The sequence below is a fragment of the Dipodomys merriami genome, unplaced genomic scaffold (genome assembly GCF_024711535.1).
Source record: "Dipodomys merriami isolate MVZ:Mamm:240054 unplaced genomic scaffold, mDipMer1.0.p SCAF_19, whole genome shotgun sequence".
Lineage (NCBI taxonomy): Eukaryota > Metazoa > Chordata > Mammalia > Rodentia > Heteromyidae > Dipodomys > Dipodomys merriami.
Window position 1 is genome coordinate 27,608,138 of NW_027203270.1, and position 19,619 is coordinate 27,627,756.

General features: G+C 49.9%; 1 protein-coding gene across 1 annotated transcript; it reads left to right on the top strand.

The window, feature by feature from the left end:
• The first annotated feature begins 1,300 nt into the window (after positions 1–1,300).
• Ccr7 (C-C motif chemokine receptor 7) lies at positions 1,301–14,535 on the top strand. Its single transcript, XM_070028087.1, has 3 exons — positions 1,301–1,370; positions 8,963–9,012; positions 12,269–14,535. Exons 1-3 carry the CDS (start codon positions 1,361–1,363, stop codon positions 13,343–13,345), a joined length of 1,137 nt encoding a protein of 378 aa, XP_069884188.1. The 5' UTR covers positions 1,301–1,360; the 3' UTR covers positions 13,346–14,535.
• The last annotated feature ends 5,084 nt before the right edge of the window (positions 14,536–19,619 follow it).

The following is a 19,619-nucleotide window of genomic DNA, read 5'->3' on the forward strand; positions in this document are numbered from 1 at the left end:
ACCCAAGGTTGTGCAATAAGAGAAAGATTACAGCCTTTCAACAAATGAAGTGAGGAAAAACTAAGTACATCAAAGAAGGAAGGTAGATACCCTCTACCTCACACCATATGCAAAATAGATCAGACCTCAATGAAAGAACTAAAACTAATTTTTTTAAAGCAAAAAGCAAGAAGAACACATAGAAATAAATCTTTGTAGACTTGAATAGGGCAATAGTTCCCTACACATAACACCAGAAGCACAAATGCCAAAAGAATCATAAATAAATTGGACTTCAATACTTAACGATATGTTTCAAAGGACACCAACAAATAAGAACAAAGAGATCCACAGGGGAAATAAAAAGATCCACAGAATGGGAGAAACTATTTACAAATATAATATATATATTATAAATCTATACATATATGTATAGATTTGTATATATTATAGACATATATTAAGAGATGTTATCCAAAATAATAATGAACTCATAACTCAATAATAAAAATAGTAATAATTTCTGGAAAAATAAAGTCGTGGCTCCCAGGTCCCTTGTCAGGCGGGGCCTTAGATCCCTGACCCCCTGGTTGGGAGGTGTCCTGCTCTTGGTTTGTTTCTCCCTGTCCCCGCCCCCAGGAACCATAACTACTAAAACTTTCACTTTGTGGTTGTGTCACCAAGGTCTTGCCTGTCATCCCAGCCCTTACTGTTGATGCATCCCTCCGGGGCATCTCACACTGGTGGTACACACAGGTGGACCTCTCGGGTGCCCCTCTTCTCTCTCACCTCTGGTGGCTGCCCGGATAGCAGCTCCTGCGTTGATACTCTTGAGACTCTTTGAAAGAGTTTCATCAAAACAAAGGGAAAGGAGCTAGAGATATCGCTCAATGGTCCAGCACCTGCCTAGAAAGCACCCGGCCCTCCAACCCCAGTTAGGCCAAAATCTAACGGAAACAGATTTTAAAAAGGAAGGCTGAGGGCACATCCCTCTGACACCCTTGCCTCCACCTACAGCCTGGCATGTGACATTCTTGCTACAAACATGTGTCAGATCCATCCACCGCCCCTCACCTCGGCTTTGCCAGGAGGTTCGGAGGGGTTTTCAGTGGTAAAGGACCCAACAGTGATTCAAGGTCCTATGACAGGCCATGGGGCTTTCACTTGAGCACTGGCACTCAAAACCCTTGGTCTCAGGGGGCCCCCAGAGGGATACAACCAGGCCTGGGGGAGGAGCAAGGGTGGGAGGGGCAGGGAGGAGGGCGGATCCTCTCAGAACTTAAAAGGGGCTCGAACCACTTCCTCCCCAGACAGGGGTAGCTTGAGACAGAGGCTCGGGCCCAACCTTCCTGTGTGGTTTCAGCTGCCCCCGGAGTGTGTCATGGACCTCGGTGAGTGAGAAGGAACAGACTTGGGGTATGGGGGGGCGGTGGGATGGAGATGGTGGAGGGGGGAGGCTTGGTAAGAGCCTTCGGGAGGAATTGGGAGGCCTTTGGTGAGAATTGGTAGCTGCTCCTAGAAAATGCCAAGCAGGACAAGAGGGCAGGAAAAGGGGGTGTCTTTCTGAATGAATGTAAGGACCATCTTGGAGTGATGGGTGAGGCCCTTGGGGGGTCGGGGGGGCTCGGGACCTCTGGTCCTGATCTGGTTCCCTCTAGTCTAAGGAGGGGTTCCCATCCCTGTCCTCCCAGAGTTATGAGAAGGAGCACGCTGCAGATGTCAGGGTTGTGCGAACGATGCCTTGCTGTGTAGTCAGCGGGGCTTGCTTTCCCCCTGGGGCACATCCCACCGCCGATTTGGTACCCATTATCGGTTGCCTCTTGCAAGCTAAGGGATGGGTGTCATGGGATGGCCAGGGGCATTCAGCTTGGAGAAGCCACAGCCAACCCCTGAGTAAACTGCATATACTTCAACCAAGGACCAACTCCTCTCTATTAACAAAAAAAAGAAAGAAAGAAAAAAGTCCTTCCTCTGGTCTAACCACAGTCTCAGCTAGAGAGGATGTGAAGGGAGTCCTGAGGGGTGCTGAGTGGGTCATCCAGCTTCAGACACCCCAGTTATGAATCTCAGCTGCAGAGTCACACCCAGCTGAGGCTAAGAAGGCCAGGTTCCTAGATGGCTCAGCTCACTCACAAGCGAGGCGCCTCGGCAGGCAGCCTCAAAGCCACAAGGGGTGGGGGGTGGCTTTAAAAAGTGAAGGTTCTCTGGGTTGCCCTCATATCCCTCCCTGTCATACCACAGCACTTGCCTCTCTCCCTCTCTCTCTCTCTCCCTCTCTCCCTCCTCCCCCCCCTCTTTCTTCCCCTCCTACCCTGAAGCCTGGTTCTGGATGCTGTGAAGAGCTGTTCACTGAAAGAGATAAAGGGGTCACTCACCCGCAGACTATGGCTTGTGGGAGGCGGGGTCTGATTCTTGATTCTCTCAGGAGTTTGGGGGTATGTGTTGGGAAATGTGTATAGAAAGGAAGGAAGAAAGAGGAAAGGAGGGAGTGAGGGAAGGAAGGAATTGAAGGAGAGATGAAGAGATGGAAGAAATTGAAGGAGATGGAGAGATAGATGGATAGAAGGAAGGAAGAAATTGAAGGAGGGATGGAGAGAAGAAAGGAAGGAAGGAAGGAATTGAAGGAGATGAAGAGAAGGAAGGAAGGGAGGGAGGGATAGAGGGAGGAAGGAAGGGATTGAAGGAGGGATGGAGAGATGGATGAATGGAAGGAAGGAAAGAAGAGGTATCAATCACTTCATGTAGACTGTAGTTTAGAAATCTCTCCCAGCATCTTTGCTCAGGTAGCCGGCTCTCCTCGCCCTCTCTCCAGGTATCTATCCATTCCCACTCATGTACAGCCCCAGAATGGCCACACCAACCCCTGCAGACCTTCTGTGGTGTGGCCTCACTATATTGACTCTTGGATTGGTTTCCAGAGTGAAGAGAGGGCTCTGAATGTGTAGCATGTTGCCACTTTTCCCAGTGTAAATTCTCCAGCCTTGGATGACTTCAGCCATCATCTGAGTTCAAGCCATCCATGTGTATGCCTTAACCCAAATGGAAGGGTGGTACCCCCCCTTGTTTCTCGCGTACATAAGAGTGTCTCCTCTGAACTAGGTTGGGGTGTTAGACTTCTGGGAGTTGTTACAAAGAGATAGGTAACCACTGGTCCTGGAGGAAGAGAGGTTCTCACGGATTCACTCAACTTGAGAGAGCCCCAACGGCCAAATCTGAAATACTGGTAGCAAAACGAGCCACCAAGACGTCTTGCTCAAAACGGGCTCTGGGTGGTTGAAGGACGGGTGGGCCACGAAAACTCTGTTTTTCTGTTTTCATCTGCCCTGCAGGGAGCCAGAGCAGGGTGAGGAGGCGGGGCTTCTGTTACACAAAGTGAAAACTCCAGAGCAGAGCTGAGCGGGTCTTTTTCATGATTTGAATGAGCCGCCCAGAGGTTTCCTTGCCACCTTCCAGAAATGAAATGAGCCAGCTCCATTAGGATCCTCAAACAGCAGAGAAAAGAAAAAGGGAACCTGGGAGAGACGTGGGTCTGGCCAGGGTTGATTTCTCCTGTACTTCCAGCCAGTGTGGCTGTGGAAGAGAGAGACACTGCAGCCTGGGTGGTTATGAAACATTTCTCCCCATGGGTTGGGGCTTCCTTTGAGCCTCCTGTATTCAGGGATGACCAGTCTGGTGGGAGGAGAAATACATGTCAGTTACCTGCTGTGACACCTGAGTTACAGCGTCAAGGAGAAGAGAAAGACAAGAGGATTGTGAATGTATAAGTCAGGAAAACATTGAAGCAAGGTTTTGAAGGGTGTGTAGGAGTTGTTTCAAACAAATGAAGAAGAGCAAGGGAGGGGGTCCAGGATGTGGAAGGTACATCAAAACGCAACTGTTCCATCAGAAGTCAGCAGGAAAATCAGAGCAGGAGCGGGAGCACCAGACATAAGAAGTAGAGGGAATAAGGTGAAACAGAGAGAATCTGACAACATCCAAAGGCAATAATAATAACAACCACCTCCAACTCCATGTAGCCATGCCCATAGCCTGGGAACTCAGTCTCTGGCAAATAGGATAAGAGTTGAGAAAGCAGCAAATTGAGGAGAGTGGAAAGCAGCAGCCAGGCCAAGGAGGGTGGTAGGAAAATGCAGTTGGAGGCCAGGGTCAGGTCAACCATTTCAAATGGGACTGTGATACCATAGAGGAATCCATACTCCATCCTGGCAGTCATGGGGGATCCAGGGAAGGCTTCTGCTTTCCAAATAGGTGAGTTAAAGATGAGATTGGTGCTTCTGGAAGGAGCCGAGGGGCAGCAAAGCCTTATGTTGCTGCAGAGGCAGGGCTAGCTCTGAGAACCTGGGAAAGGGAAACCACAGAAGTGGGTATCCAGTGGGAGAAGGGAGTGAGGGAGTAGGAGGCTACTTTCATACCGCATGGGGCGCTCTCTCTCTCTCTCTCTCTCTCTCTCTCTCTCTCTCTCTCTCTCTCTCTCTCACACACACACACACACACACACACACACACACACACACACACCAATGCCAGACTCAGAAATGTAGCCAGTCTGGCTGTTTTATTCAATCTCAAATCCATCTCTGAGCAGCACTATGACCCAGACCAGTGGCCTGATTATGTCTGGGCCTCAGTTCTATGGACCACTGAATGAGTCCTAAGGGGTAGCTCACAAGATGCTACAAGGGAGCCGCACAAAAGAATAATTTAAAATGTGGCTTTAAGAGACAAGCTTCATGCCTGTAATCCTAGCTACTCAGGAGGCTGAGATCTACGGATCATAGTTCAAAGCCAGCCCGGGCAGGAAAGTCTGTAAGACTCTTCTCTCCAGTTAACCAGCAAAAAGCTGAAGGTGGAGGGATGGCTCACGTGATAGAGTGCCAATCTTGAGCAAAAAAATCCAAGGAGGAATACAAGACCCCTGAACTCAAGCCCTAATACCAAAAAAAAAAAATCAAATTATTCAAAATCCAGCTCCACTGATAGCTTAATCAAATAACGCTGGAGAGTTTACTAATCTTACTGTACTCCATGCAGTCTCCTCATTACTAGATGGGGATAATGGTGTTACCCACTTCACAGGGCATATGTGAGGAGAAAATGAAGTCAGACGTATGAACAGTTTGGTCCAGAGAGCTCGTAAACACCAGTTCACTGGATAAAGTAGTGAGTTATCCCAGCACTACAAGACCCAAACAGTCTGTGCCTTCCTACCAAATGTCTGACTGGGGAGAGGGGGTCCCTCAGGCCTCTCATCTTCTCCCCAGAGCCTATACCACCTTCCCACCTCAGCCTGCTCCCTCTCTCCATACCCAAAAAGAGCCACGTTGTGTTCCTGGGTAAGAAAATCCAGAAAGGACAAGGCTAAGGGCAGCTCCCTGGATTAGCTGACAGGTAGGTGGCCATGACTTCCTGGCCAGCCTGCAGGGCCTGGGAAAATGTCCCCAAGGAAGCTCTGGGCTTGGAGATGTCACAAACCAATGAGAACAATCCTCTCCTCCTCAGAGGGAGGTGACTCTAGCTGGGGCTCAGGTTGGAGGTGTGTGTGTGTGTGTGTGTGTGTGTGTGTGTGTGTGTGTGTGTGTGTGTGTGTGTGTGCATGTGTTGGTACTGGGGCTTGAACTCAGAGCTTAGGAGCTGTCCCTTAGCTTTTTCACTCAAGGTTGGTGGACTACCACAACTCCACTTCTGGACTTGGGCTGGTTAATTGAAAATCAGAGTTTCCTGGACTTTCCTGCCCCCACTGGCTTTCAACCACAATCTTCAAATCTCAGCCTCCATGAGTAGCTAGGATTACAGGAATGAGCCACCAGTGCCCAGCTTCACGTTGGAGTTCTAGGGAATTTTCTTTTCATGATGGACGTTACTGTAAACTCAAGAATGTAGAAAATACCCAATGCGTAGGGCAACCACTCTTCAACCCCAAAGAAGCTCAACATCATTGGTCCTACCCAAGCTGCTGCCCAAGACTAGTTGCTTTATGACTTTGTAACAGACAAGCATGATCTGACTCATGGCCACTGGCTGGGTCCCTCTGACATACACACCAGAATTCCCCCAAGTTTCCCTGTTATCTGTCTTGAAAATGGCCTGCTTTGGACCCACTCATCCTTCATGTCCAACACATCTGGAATAGAAATCACACACACACACACACACACACACACACACACACACGTTCACACACACACACATACATTTGCATACACACATTTCCCCTAGGTTCCCCTTCCTTGCAACAATAGCAAAAAGAATAAGAGCAGGGCCCAGGGGAGATGAGGTGGAAAAAATAAAATAGAAACAGTTTTTGCTCTTTATATGTCACCTATTACAGCTTCTCAAAACTCTGAGGTTTCTCATTCTCAGGGACAGTCAGAATAAGCTTTCTCTGGAGTAACTGAAAGATCTGATGTGTGGAAAGAAACCTCGAACACTGAGCCCCGAGATGAGTCAGGGAAGAGTAGGTTGCATTGGACCCTGAAGAAAGTGTGGTTAAGTACAGATACGTGACCTCATGCTCAGGGTTTAAGAGGAAATGGGGAGTAAGAAAGGAGCCAGAGAAGGGAGCCAGATGAAGCTACACAGGGCAGTGGTCCATTCTCAACAGATTTGCAAATGCTGCAGAGGTGGGAGAGGGATGCTGAGCTGAGCATCCATTGCCCAGAGACAGGAGATGCTAGAAAAGCAGGTGCAAGTACACCTTGGAGGACTGGATCCCCATGCCAATCTTAAGGGGCTTCTTCCTTAAAGGTGCTGGGTAGGGCCTGGCACAATGAAGAGTTGATATCGGAGCTATGGATTATGAAGGCGTGCTTAACATTAGCATGCAGGATAATATGGTTGAGGCAGAAAGAAACAAGAACTTTTCTGGGTGGCTGCCTGGTGCCCTAGGAAGACCCAAGCCCAAAATTCCAGCCTCAAGCAATTCAATCTGGAACCTTTTAAGTGCTACACTCTAGGTGTTATGCTGTTTGGATTCCAGCAGGTGGTGCTATGACCTAGCTCATAGAAATGCTAGGCTTCTGCTGAATCCCTGCCTCCAGGGGGCCCCAGCCTCCAGAAGATGGCCTGGAGCAATTCCACTCCCTACTAACCAACACTGGAGCCATGATGGGCCTTTGCATTCGCATGTGTTCATCCAAAAGAACTGACTCTCTTGTGGCTGGGAACTGAGGCTCAGAGGACAGGGAAGGGTTTTTTTTTTTTTTTTTTTTTTTTTTAATTTGTGAACATACTGTACAGAGGAGTTACAATTACATGGGCAGGATAATGCGTACATTTCTTACCAAGCATTGCAGCCTCCTCCTTTGTTTACCCTTCACATCCCTTCCCAGCCTCCCCCCCAGGGAAGGTTTTATAAATACCAAGAAGGCACAGCTGGTTCCCCAGGGGATGTTTCCAGACTGGGAGGTAGGATAAGACTTCTACACAATCACTCTGTCTGCTGTCATGGGCAGAGCTGAGCAGCTATCTACAGCTCAGGCAAACCTTGCGTTAACCCTGGGTCTCCTTCTGCAGCTCAGAACCAAAGGGGTCCTCCTGACTTCTAGAATATGTCCCTTCCCTAAAGCCAGTCCTTTTGGCCTTCCACCCAAAGCCCAGAAGTAGAAAATAACTTAAATGAGAGGATATCAACACACACACTTCAGTTATGAGACAAAAGGAAGGTGGGATATCAGAGACCAGCAGCCACACACCACACTCAGCATTTTCTCTGGCTGCGTTGGAAAAGGGAACCCAAAAGCGCACAATTCTTGGGCAAGTCCTTGATTCTGGGCCTACACAAGAAAAGGGGTCCCTTCCCCAGAGGCAAGCAGAAGGGTGAGCCAGGGGATCAACAGACAGTGCTGAATGAATGTCCATGAGTGACACAAAAGAGGACTTAGGGGGACAGTGGATCCCCAAAGCACTGTCATGGTTGAAGGACCAGTAAGTAGATGGGCACCTACGGCTCATGCCTGTAAATTCTAGCTACTCAGGAGGCAGACATCTGAGGATCAAGGTTCAAAGCCTGTGCAAGAAAGTTGGTCAGACTCATCTCCGATGAATCACAGAAAAAAAGCAGAAGTGGGGCTGTGACTCAAGTGGTGGAGTGCTAGCCTTGAGCACATTGGAGCTCAAGGATAGCACCCAAGCCCAGAGTTTGAGCCCCAGGACTGGCAAAAAAAAAAAAAAAAAAAGACCACCAAGTAATCTCACTCTTCGACCCAGCCCTCTGAAACTCTCTATCCCTGTTTTCTCAGCCCACTGGGGTGGGGGAGGGGGGGCAGGTAGAAGATCCCCCATTAGTATGAAGCCCAAGGTTCCTGGCCCTAAGGTAGGTGGGGATGTCCCCCACCCCCACTGGGGTGCCTTGCCTTCTCTCCCAGCATCACACAGAACTGGGGGACATTCAGTTGAGGGCCAAAGTGGGCTGTCAGCAAACCCTCCAAGCCAGAGGAAGTTCAGATGATCCAGGGCAGGGTTTAGGGGAGAAGCAGCTCACATTCTGATCCCGGGACATGGGAATGGAGGAAGATGATGATAACCATTGAAGAAGGTGAGGACAGGAATACCGGGCAGCTGGCCAAGTGTTCAAAGGCACAATCTGGTTCTGATGTTCTCTCTCAGCAAACTGGTGGTTCCCACAGCTTGGGATGAAAGTTCCCAAGCATCTCTCTCATTCCCCCTATCCCCCCCACCCCACCCCTCATTGCTTTTTTTATAACCAAGAATTGGGTCTGCCAGTCGTGGTTCATGCCTATAATCCTAGCTACTCAGGAGGCTGAGATCTGAGGATCTCAGTTCAAAGTTAGGCTGGGCAGGACTCTCATCCCCAATTAACCACCAGAAAAAGTGGAAGTGGCATTGTGGCTCAAGTGGTAGAGCTCTTGCCTTGAGCTGAAGAGCTCAGAGTCAGTGCCCAGGCCCAGAGTTCAAGCCCCATGATGACAAAAAAGAAAAAAAGAGTTGGGTCTACCAAGCAATAACCTGGCCTTGTCTCCTCCAGGGAAGCCCATGAAAAGCGTGCTGGTGGTGGCGCTCCTCGTCATCTTCCAGGTGAGGTTCCTATTACAAGGGCAACTCCGTTCCTTCTCGTGCCCCCATCCCACCCCACCCCACTCCAAGCCGTAGATACTGGTGGAGGAGCGGGAGGGAAAGCCGAGACTCTAGACACACATCGGGCTGCCATTCATGAAGCTGATAGCCGGACCCTCTCTATTTGTGGAGTGACCTTGGAAAGGCACAGCTGTTCCTAGACTTCTTTGACCTCATTTAAGTTCAAACAGGAGGAGGCTGGGGACTTAGGATTACTTTTTCCACCCCTGTTCCAGCCCCCGCTGATGAAGCCTGCCAGGGAACCTGGTTGTTGTTGGGTTTTGTTGTTGTTTTTTTGGTTTTGTTTTGCTTTGCTTTTATCAATATGGAGGAGGCGGGGGGGGGGGAACCCACATGTGAAATGCCACCTACAAGCTGAGAAAAAGTTCTTAGTTCTCAGTGGTCTGGTGACCTGGTTATTATCCTGTCACCTATCCTTCATCCTCATCCCTGTTCTCTTTCATGAACTGAGACCCAGCTAGGGTCCTGGGGGGGCCAGGTCGGGGGCAGGGGCAGGAGGAAGGAAGGGGCTTGGGGAGGGGAGGGGGGGAGAAAGCAATGGCCCAGAGAGTGCACACTCTGTCAGGGGCCTGAACTCTGCAGAAGCAAAGATTCCTCAACTCACACGGTTCCATTTCTCAGTTCTAGAAAGTACCAAGTGCCAGAGTCAAAGGAAACTGTAACTCTCAGAGTCAAGTTTCCTCTTGTTAGTCAGGGTGGGCCTCTCCGGGGCTGGGGGTGGGAGTGGGGTGGAGGGAGATGGCCAAGGCCAGCCTGGAAAGGCCATGCTTCAGAATTTGGCTCTTTCCCTTCGTCTCAAGGCCAGAGGGGCAGCTTTCCAGGAGATCAGGCCAGAAGCAGGCCCCAAGCTGGGCCATCTTCCCAAAACCCCATTCCAGAGCCCACTCCTCCCTCCCCCTCCCCTTCCCCCCTCTCCCCCTCCCAGCCATGGCTGCAGCCCTCTGCCTGGCCCCCTTCCCTGTCACTACTCCCTTCCCTTCTGTACTGCTGGCTGGGAGACTGGGGAGGGGGTAAAGACAGCTGTGGCTCATTCTTTTCTTTCACTTGGGGGGAGGGGGATTCAGACAGGGCCGGATGTGGTAGGGCTGTGGGCTGCACAAGCATCAAGGCTGGGGAGGGGGCGGAGCAGGAACAGTCTGGGAGCAGGAGGAGAGAAGGCACACTGGGTGGGGGAACACACATCACAGGCTGGAGGATAGCCCATCAGGAAGGCTCAGAAGCCCCCAGACCCAAGGCCTTGACCTTGCCACCAGTGAGCTAGCCTCTTCTAGACTCCCAGGCTGCAGCCATGACCAGGGAAGAAGAAAGGGGGATGCTAGGTTGATTTACCAAACTAGCAATGCCTAAAGAAATGACTCCTGGATCCCATTTAGTCCTCTCCCTGTCCCCAAGCCAGACATGATGATGCATGATCTGGATGATCATTGAACTGTTAAGAGTCCCGTTCCCAGAGGAGGAACTATGAGGCTTCAGAGTGGGGCCAGCCCAGGTCCTAGCCCAGCAGAGCCCAGCAGGCCCATCGATCATCATGTGGAGACATAGGCAGGCAGGCCCCCTCCATTGATAAAATCACAGCAAGCTGCTGAACTCTCACCACCAGGCAGGCAGACAGGCTAAAAAAAGCCCAAAGCAGCTGAGCCCTGCTGATTGGGATCTGCCAGAAGAGAGAGGCACAGAGGTGTGGGGGAGAGGATGGGAGGTAGCACAGAAGGAGAGAGCCACGCTTCTTTCCTTCCAGGGGTACAGCTGCCCACACAATGAGGCTGCAGCTGAGGCCACACCACACACACACACACACACACACACACACACACACACACACACACACACACACACACACACACACACACACACACACACACACACACACACACACACACACACACACACACACACACACACACACACACACACAGCTGAAGCAGTTCAAGTCCACCCAGACTCTAGATAGAAGGGAGACACACAGACAAACATTGCCTACTTGACAAATTTCCAAGCGTCAATGGAAATGACAAGGAACCATAAGCTGGCCAGGTACCTCCTAACAACTATGTGAAAGAGATAAAGACTCACCAGTCTGTAACAGACAGGTAAACTAGGCTTGGACTATAAATCTACAAGTAAACCCGACGGATAGTAAAAGACAAAAAAAAAATATGCCCGGGTGTGATCAATTAAACAGGACTCTAACCATTCACAGAGTGAGACCACAGGAGGATATTCTGAGAAAAGGATCACAAGGGCTCAATAGCTATGTGTATATGATCATCTAAAATGATGCTTATCAGAATGAGCTCCAAGAAATGGAAACAAGGTTTTTTATTTTACTTTCTGTGGTTTTGTTTTTCTTCTTTTTTTCTGCTTTTCCCTTTTGTCACTGTTTTTGATTTCTGTACCTTTTGTCTTGTATGTGACTTGGGGAGCGGAAGGGGAAGCACAGAAATGGTGGGACAAAGGATGAACTAACTTGGCGGTGGTCTTCACTAGACACTATGGTTAAAATGAACCTTACAACTTGGGGGGTGGGGAGAGTCGAGGAGGGGAAAAAACTGGGGGAAAACCGAGGGAAGAAGTGACACTGTTCAAAAAAAGCAATGTACTTAATACCTGACTTATGTAACTGCCACCCCTCTATACATCACCTTTCCAATAAAAGAAATTTTTTAAAAAAAGAACTGAGGTTTGGGGGAAAGGAAGTATATTTAACAAGCTCAAGCTGCATCAAACCCCAAAGTCCAGACCATTCCCCAGTCCATCATCAGTCCATTTAAGGTCAAATGTCTCAGACTTGGCCAAATCAGGTCCTTGCTAATGATTCCGGGAAATGCATAGAGTTTCAGGCCCCGCCCCAGCCTCTGGAATCCAGATGTGAACTTCAACGAGATCCAGGTGAATCCACAGGCGTGCTATAATCCGAGAGGTACACATTTCAAACCGAAGAACCCACAGAAAGTTTAGAAACCACAGAGATCCCATCCCCTCCCCGCCCCGCCCCCCACCTTCCCCCACGAGTCAGGTGAGGGGAGAGAATCTGCATTTCTAGCAGATTTCCCAGGGTAAGGTTGACAATGATGCTGATGATGAGGATCACCCTCGACAGTGCTGCTCTTGCTTAACTCCCAGCTGGATTCAAACCCACTAAGCGCAACTGGATTCTTTTATTTTTTTTCCCCCTCTTGGTTCCCTCCCCTCACAGGTGTGCCTGTGCCAAGATGAGTCTACAGACGATTATATCGGAGACAACACCACCGTGGATTATACCGTGTATGAGTCTCTGTGCTCCAAGAAAGATGTTAGGAACTTTAAGGCCTGGTTCCTACCCATCATGTACTCGGTCATTTGCTTCCTAGGCCTTGTGGGCAATGGGCTGGTGGTGTTGACCTACATCTATTTCAAGAGACTCAAGACCATGACCGATATGTACCTGCTTAATCTCGCTTTGGCAGACATGCTCTCCCTCCTGGCCCTCCCCTTCTGGGCCTACAGCGCAGCCAAATCCTGGATCTTTGGCGTCTACTTTTGCAAGAGCATCTTCGGCATCTACAAAGTAAGCTTCTTCAGCGGCATGCTGCTGCTTCTCTGCATCAGCATCGACCGCTACGTGGCCATCGTCCAGGCCGTGTCTGCCCACCGCCACCGTGCCCGGGTGCTTCTCATCAGCAAGCTGTCCTGCGTGGGTATCTGGCTCCTGGCCCTGTTGCTCTCCATCCCAGAGCTGGTCTACAGCAACCTGCAGAAGAGCAACAGCGAGCATGCCTGGAGATGCTCGCTCATCACAGAGTACATGGAGGCCCTGATCATCATCCGGGTGGCCCAGATGGTGATGGGCTTTGTGGTGCCCCTCCTAGCCATGAGCTTCTGCTACCTCGTCATCATTCGCACCCTGCTCCAGGCTCGCAACTTTGAGCGGAACAAGGCTATCAAAGTGATCATCGCGGTGGTGGTGGTTTTCATCGTCTTCCAGCTGCCTTACAACGGCGTGGTCCTGGCTCAGACGGTGGCTGACTTCAACATCACCAAAAGCAGCTGCGCGCTCAGCAAGCAGCTCAACATCGCTTACGACATCACCTACAGCCTGGCGTGTGTCCGCTGCTGCGTCAATCCCTTCTTGTACGCATTCATCGGGGTCAAGTTCCGAAATGACCTCTTCAAGCTCTTCAAGGACCTGGGCTGCCTCAGCCAGGAGCAGCTCCGGCAGTGGTCTTCCTGCCGGTACACGCGGCATGGCTCCATGAGCATGGAAGCCGAGACCACCACCACCTTTTCCCCCTAGACGCCTCCTCTACCCAGACTTACAGGGATGTCTCCCAGGGTCCCTAGGGTGGGAACAGGGTGCTGATGCAATGACTCCATCTGAAGAGAGAAAAGCAGTTCTAGGACATTCAGGTTGACTTCATGGCCTAAGACACTGCTGAAGACCAATCCGTGCTACCTCAACCAAGGCTGGAAGAGACACAGCTGAGAACCTAAGGCCAGAACTGGCAACACACTCAAACCACGGCTGTTGTCCCCAAACCAACAGTTAGAAGTGAAAGTGGAGAAACCATCCACACCCTCTAAGCATGAAGCAGACGGGGCGAAGAGGGGAGAAACACGCTGCGGAGTGTTCTAAATAAACCTTCATCTGATCCAGAAAGAAAACAACCCAGACAATCAAAAGCAGAGAACAGGTGTTCCAGATAACCAGGCTTTGTCTCAAAGACCAACAGGAAGATATCTTAGATTATGGAGGAAAGGCAGCCATCCACCTGTCAAACTAAGTCTGTAAATCCCTTCCTCTATCTTTCAACTATTGTCCAAGCCAGCAAGAAATGGCAGCCAACAAGCTCTCTCAGAACACACCTGTTCCTCTATCCAAGACCCTCACCCCCAACCCCTCCTTGCTCTTCACAGGAGAGCCATGCTGTTTCCTGCAGCCCAGGCTTCCTATGCAGCCTGAGCAAGGCCAACTCTCAGCCAAAGCTCCAGAGTTAGGGTCGGCTTTCTACTTGGATGGTAAGAGGGGACAGGAGGACAAGTTTGGGGTGAAAGACGGTAAAGGTGTTGGCTACTGAAAGTCAATGAAGCCGGGTGCCAGTGGCTCATACCTATAATCCTAGCTACCCAGAAGGCTGAGATCTGAGAATTACAGTTCAGAGTCAGTTCAGGCAGGAAAGTCCCTAAGACTCTGATCTTTAATTAACCACCAAAAAGCTGGAAGTGGAACTGTGACTCCAATGGTAGATCACCAGCCTTGAGTGAAAAAGCAAAGGGACAGTGCCAGTGCCCAGGCCCTGAGTTCAAAGCCCCAGAAACGGGCACAGAGACAGAAAAACTCTCAGGTTCTGCTTTCAATTCATTAAGAGAGCACATTTTACTCATGTACAAATAAAAATGTTCCCTTGAGGAAACAACAGCTTTCAAAGACAAGGGGAAATTGGTAGTTTTGTTTTTGTTTGTTTTAATAAATGGCAAATGAGTGTATTCTTTGGGCAAGCCCCCACCCCCTCTACCATCACCACCCTTTACCACATCAACATCGCACACTGCTCGTCTGTCCCAACATAGCCAAGAACTAGAACCCCTAATCTTTACAGCCCTCTTTCCGGGGGGCTCAGAGGTCACAGCTCTCTGAAGTGAAGGGTGTAGGGTAAGCACTGATGAGACAGGCTGCGTGGGATCCTTTGGATGCTTAGGAGCTGGAACCTTTCCTACAGACCCTAGTAACAGTGGTCTCCAAGGCTTATGTCTTGGCCTATTCCTGCTGCTATCACAAAATTACCACACCGGGTAATGGATAAACAATAGGAACGTGTTTCCCACAACATCTGGAAGCTGGTCATAAGGGCATCCATCCCATTCATGAGGGTGGAGGCCCCATGGCCTAATTATCTCCCCAAAAGGCTCCACCCTCGAACACCATCACATTGGGGTTTAAAGTCCAACATATGAATGTGGAATGGACCACAGCAATGCCGATGCCATTGCGGGATAACACGGAGCCAGGACCAAATGCTGCTCTTCCCGCCCCCCCCCTCCCCCCAGGCCAGGGATCCATGTCTCTGATGCCCACTCGGAACCCTGATTACTCCTAGCCAGAGAGAGAGGTTAGTTCAGCCTGTGAGGGGCGCCTGCAGTTTTGGCATCGAAGTCACTCTGAGCCTGGGCAGTGAGTACAGAGAGGAGGGAGGGCTGAGATATGCACACACAAAGCTGGATCCAGATGGTTCACACCTGCAATGCTAGCTACTTAAGAGCCTGAGCTCTGAGGAGCACAATTCCAAGCCAGCCCAGGTAGACAAATCAGAGGGACATTTATTAAGGCCAATTAACCACCCAAAAGCTAGGAAGTAGAGTTTATGGCTCAAGTGGTAAAGCATCAGCCTCAACTGGGAGGGGGCGGGAGTGGGGGGAAGTCAAGCAAGGCCTAGAGTTCAAGCCCCAAGCAAAAAAAAAAAAGCAGAGCCTTATTAAAAATGGATCCTGCCTGGTAATGAGCCTCATTCTTTAATCTCATAACCCTAAGACATCCCCGCCTCTGTGGGATGAAATCAGTCTGGAAAGGCAGCCTCGGTGCTGGGAGCCGACACCCTGGAAGGAATGAGCCTGGCTCTGAGTGTGGGCAGCCTGCGTCAATGGCATTAAATATTAAAAGGTACAGCTGGGCTCGAAGAAACAATACCGCTGCATGCACGTGTGTCCCCAAAGGGAACCTGCCCAACCTTGTGGGGGACGGGATTGGGGGGGGTTGTCATGTCCTAATGAGGTTACAGATGGGAAAACAAGCCTCCATTCCTGTGAGGAGCCAGTGGGAGCCAGGGGGAAGGGGAGGGGGGTGCAGGGGGAATATAACAAAGCCACAAAGCAGTCATGGAAAAGGAAGCCAAGCCAACCACACCAACACGCCACCCTGGCTTCTAATACATTTTTCTAGAATAACTGGACTCTCTAAATATTTACAGAGACAATACAACAACCCCCAGCAATGCTAATTCCCCAAAATGCTGTGTCTCCAAGTTCCAAGCTCAGTTCCACAGTGGCCTGACCCCGGCTTCCTTGTCCAGTGCTCTCACGTGCCTGTCTATCTTGAGCTTTAGCAGTGACCCCCAGGAAGAAGGAAGGGGTGCCCTCCCTCCCACCCCCACCCCTCAGGGAATCTCACTGGAGCTTTTCTCCCCCTCTTTCCTTAGCCTCTTCAGATACAACTGCTCCTTTATTCGGGGTTCATTCCCCCCACGCCGAGCCCCTCTATACTTTCCACAAGTTTCCCCTTCATTCCATTGCCGGTCCTTTGTCCCCTCCTTCCTCCCTGTCTGCAGTCACAGGCCAAGCCCAGGCCACAAAGCTACACTCTCTGCCAACTAGACACACCAATACCTCTCCCATCACACAGACTCACACAGCTACCACGGACCTCAGGGATCGGGGCGGACCCCCGCCATCCTGAAGTTTAGAGGAAGGAACTGGCTCGGCACAGGGGACAGCACAACATGGAAAGATGACTTAAACTGGCCACAAGAGCTCCTGGCCAGGGAGTGGGGAGAGCAGAGACTCTGGAGCCTGGCTGACTTTAAATCTCAACTCTGCTGCTCCCCAGCTGTGTGACCTTCAGCTGTTGCTCAACTGCTCTGAGGCTCAGATTTCTCAAGAACAAAATGAAGAGGATTGGGGTAAACACTTAGCACCGTGCCCGGAATGTTAAGTGTGGTGCTGAGGAGCTCAGAGTCTGCAGCCAGACAACCTGGTTCAAATCCCAGCTCCAGCCAGGCACTGATGGTTCACGCCTGTAAGCCTAGCTACCCAGGAGACTGAGATCTGAGGATCATGGTTCAAAGCCAGCTGGGCAGGAATATACAGGAGACTCTTATCTCCAACAAATTACCAAAAAAAAAAAAAGCTGGGAGTGGAGCTGTGGCTCAAGTGGTAGAGCACTAGCCTTGAGCAAAAAACAATCAGGGATAGCACCCCAGGCCTGACTTCAAACTTCAGGACCAGCATAAAAATAAATAAATAAATCCCGCTTTACTTCCTTGTCATGGTTTCCTGATCTGTGGAACAAGGTTATTAATAATACTGCTAAAGTTGTGGTAAGGAGGAAACTCATCCACATAAATAAAATGCTTACAAATGCTTATGTAAGTGTTGTTTGTAGTCACTAGGGAGCTGCTTAAGGAATAATAGCTAGAAGAGAACCAACCAAGTTCCATTCTTTAGCCCCATTTGCACTCCCATACAATTTTTTTTTTTTTTTGCCAGTCCTGGGGCTTGAACTCAGGGCCTAGGCACTATCTCCGAGCCTCTGTGCTCAAGGCTAGCACTCTAACACGTGATCCACATTGTCCCGTCTGGCCTTTTCTATTTATGTGGTGCTGAGGAATCGAACCCAGGGCTTCATGCATGCAAAACAAGCACTCTACCACTAAGCCAAATTTAAAAGGAACTGGAGGACAACTGTGAGATGAGGTAGTTGGGCCTTCTAATCAACTGTCCAAGTGAGACTGCAGTCTGGAAAAGGACTCTCAGGAGCTCTTGGTGGTTCTAGACTTCGAATCCACCTTCTCAAGGTCCCCAAACTCTTCCTCCCAGTCCTTGTTGCAGCCTCTGGAGCCCCAGTGAACATCTACCCTGGATCCTTGTCCTTCCCTGGCAGCCACAGTGTCTAAGAGGAGCCTCCCTCATCCACGGACAGTTCCTGCCCCTGCCATGGAGTCTGCGATAATGAATGAAATACAAAGGAAACACAGCAGCAGCTCCAAGGAAATCAGGCAACTGTTACTGGCATTTTTGTTGTTGTTGGTTAGTTGATTTTTTGCAGTACTTGGAATTGAACTCAGAGACACAAAACACTAGGCTAGTTCTGTTACCACTGACCAACACTCCCAACACTGATCCTCTCAAAACAAGGAAGATAGAAGACAAGCGTTGGTGGCTCAAGCTTGTAATCTTAGCTTCTCGGGAGCCTGAGATCTGAGGATGGAGATTTGAATCCAGCCCAGGAATGAAAGTCCATGAGACTCTTATCTCCAATTAACCACCAAAAAGCCAGAAATGGGACTGTGGCTCAAGTGGTAGAGTGCTACGTGTTTGCCAAAAAGCGAATGAACATTTTCCCGGCCCTGAGTATAAGCCTCAGGAAGGGAGGGAGGGAGAAAGGAAAGGAAGGATGGAAAGGAAGGAAGGAAGGAAGGAAGAAAGAAAGAAAGAAAGAAAGAAAGAAAGAAAGAAAGAAAGAAAGAAAGAAAGAAAGAGAAAGAGAGGGAGTGAAGAAGGAAGAAAAAAGGAAAACAAGCTATCTTATGAGTTGGATATTCAGTTGCATTTCTGGGTTGAGGGTAAACACATGGAAAGGGAAGGAAAGTAACAGGCCTCTGGGGGTGGGGGTAGATGCTGAGAGAAAAGGAAGGGGCCAGGTGGGGTGGGGGTGTCTAGTGAATATATGCTGGGAGCCAGACTTGGAGAATATGATTTCATAGGATGGTCCTATACACACACACACACACACACACACACACACACACACACACACACACACACACACACACACACAAACTTCCTTGGGCCTCCCAATCTCAGGAGAGGAGAAAGAGAACACTATTACACTTAGAGACAGATGGGCCCATGATCTTCCTTGCAGGGAGAAGAGCCAGCAGAGGCCAAGTTTCCCTTGTTTGAAATCCTTACAGGTGAGGGCTGGGAAGGTGGCTCAGTGGTAGAGTGCTTGCCTTGCATGCATGAAGCCTTGGGTTCAATTCCTCAGCACCACATAAGCAGGAAAAAAAAAGCTGGAAGTGGCGCTGTGGCTCAAGTGGTAGAGCACTAGCCTTGAGCTGAAGAGCTGAGGGACAGTGCCTAGGCCCAGAGTTCAGGCTCCATGACCGACAAAAAAGAAAGAAAGAAAGAAAATTCCCACAGGTGAGAACCAGAAGTCCTCTCCCACAAGTCCAAAGAGCAACCTCATCAGGTTTAAAATTGATCCTTCCAGCCAGCACCTTCTAAGGGCAGATGTCAGTCTGCGGCTGGCCTTGCATTCGGCCCGTCTTGAGGGCCCGCCAGAAAAACACAGCCGAGAAAGCTCTGACCTCCAGCCAGCCCTGCTCTAGACTAAGCATCTCAGCTGGCCCTGCAGGACCTCAGAGAGAATGCAAAAGTCCCACAGGCTCCTCCCCTGGCCACTTAGAGGATGACTTTAACCCTGTTTTGATCCATTGTCCACTAACCCCAGGAAGTTCAGTGGCTAGTTGTTACAGTGGGCTCCAACTGTGGTATCTAGGTCTCATCCCAGGACAAATAAAGCTATCTTGCCTGGGGTGAGGTCAAGCCTGGCCAGGTTCCGACTGGTCCCTAGCCTCTCAGGACAATAGTTCCTAAGGCCAGACCCTCCTGCCCACTAGAAAGGGGGAGAAATCTCTCACTTGTACTTGAACTGCAAAACTTGCCAAATACAGAAGAGTTTCTTTTTTGCTCTTAGTAACTATCTGACATTGTGAGGTTTAACAGATGCTGCAGATGAAATCCCCCACCCTGGAAAAAAAAAAAAAACCCTTTCCCTGATTTTTCCAGAGAGACTG

Excerpts from the sequence above, each read along its gene's own strand:
- Ccr7 (XM_070028087.1), top strand. Across the intron at positions 9,013-12,268 it reads CGCTCCTCGTCATCTTCCAG|GTGTGCCTGTGCCAAGATGA; the intron begins GTGAGGTTCCTA and ends CTCCCCTCACAG.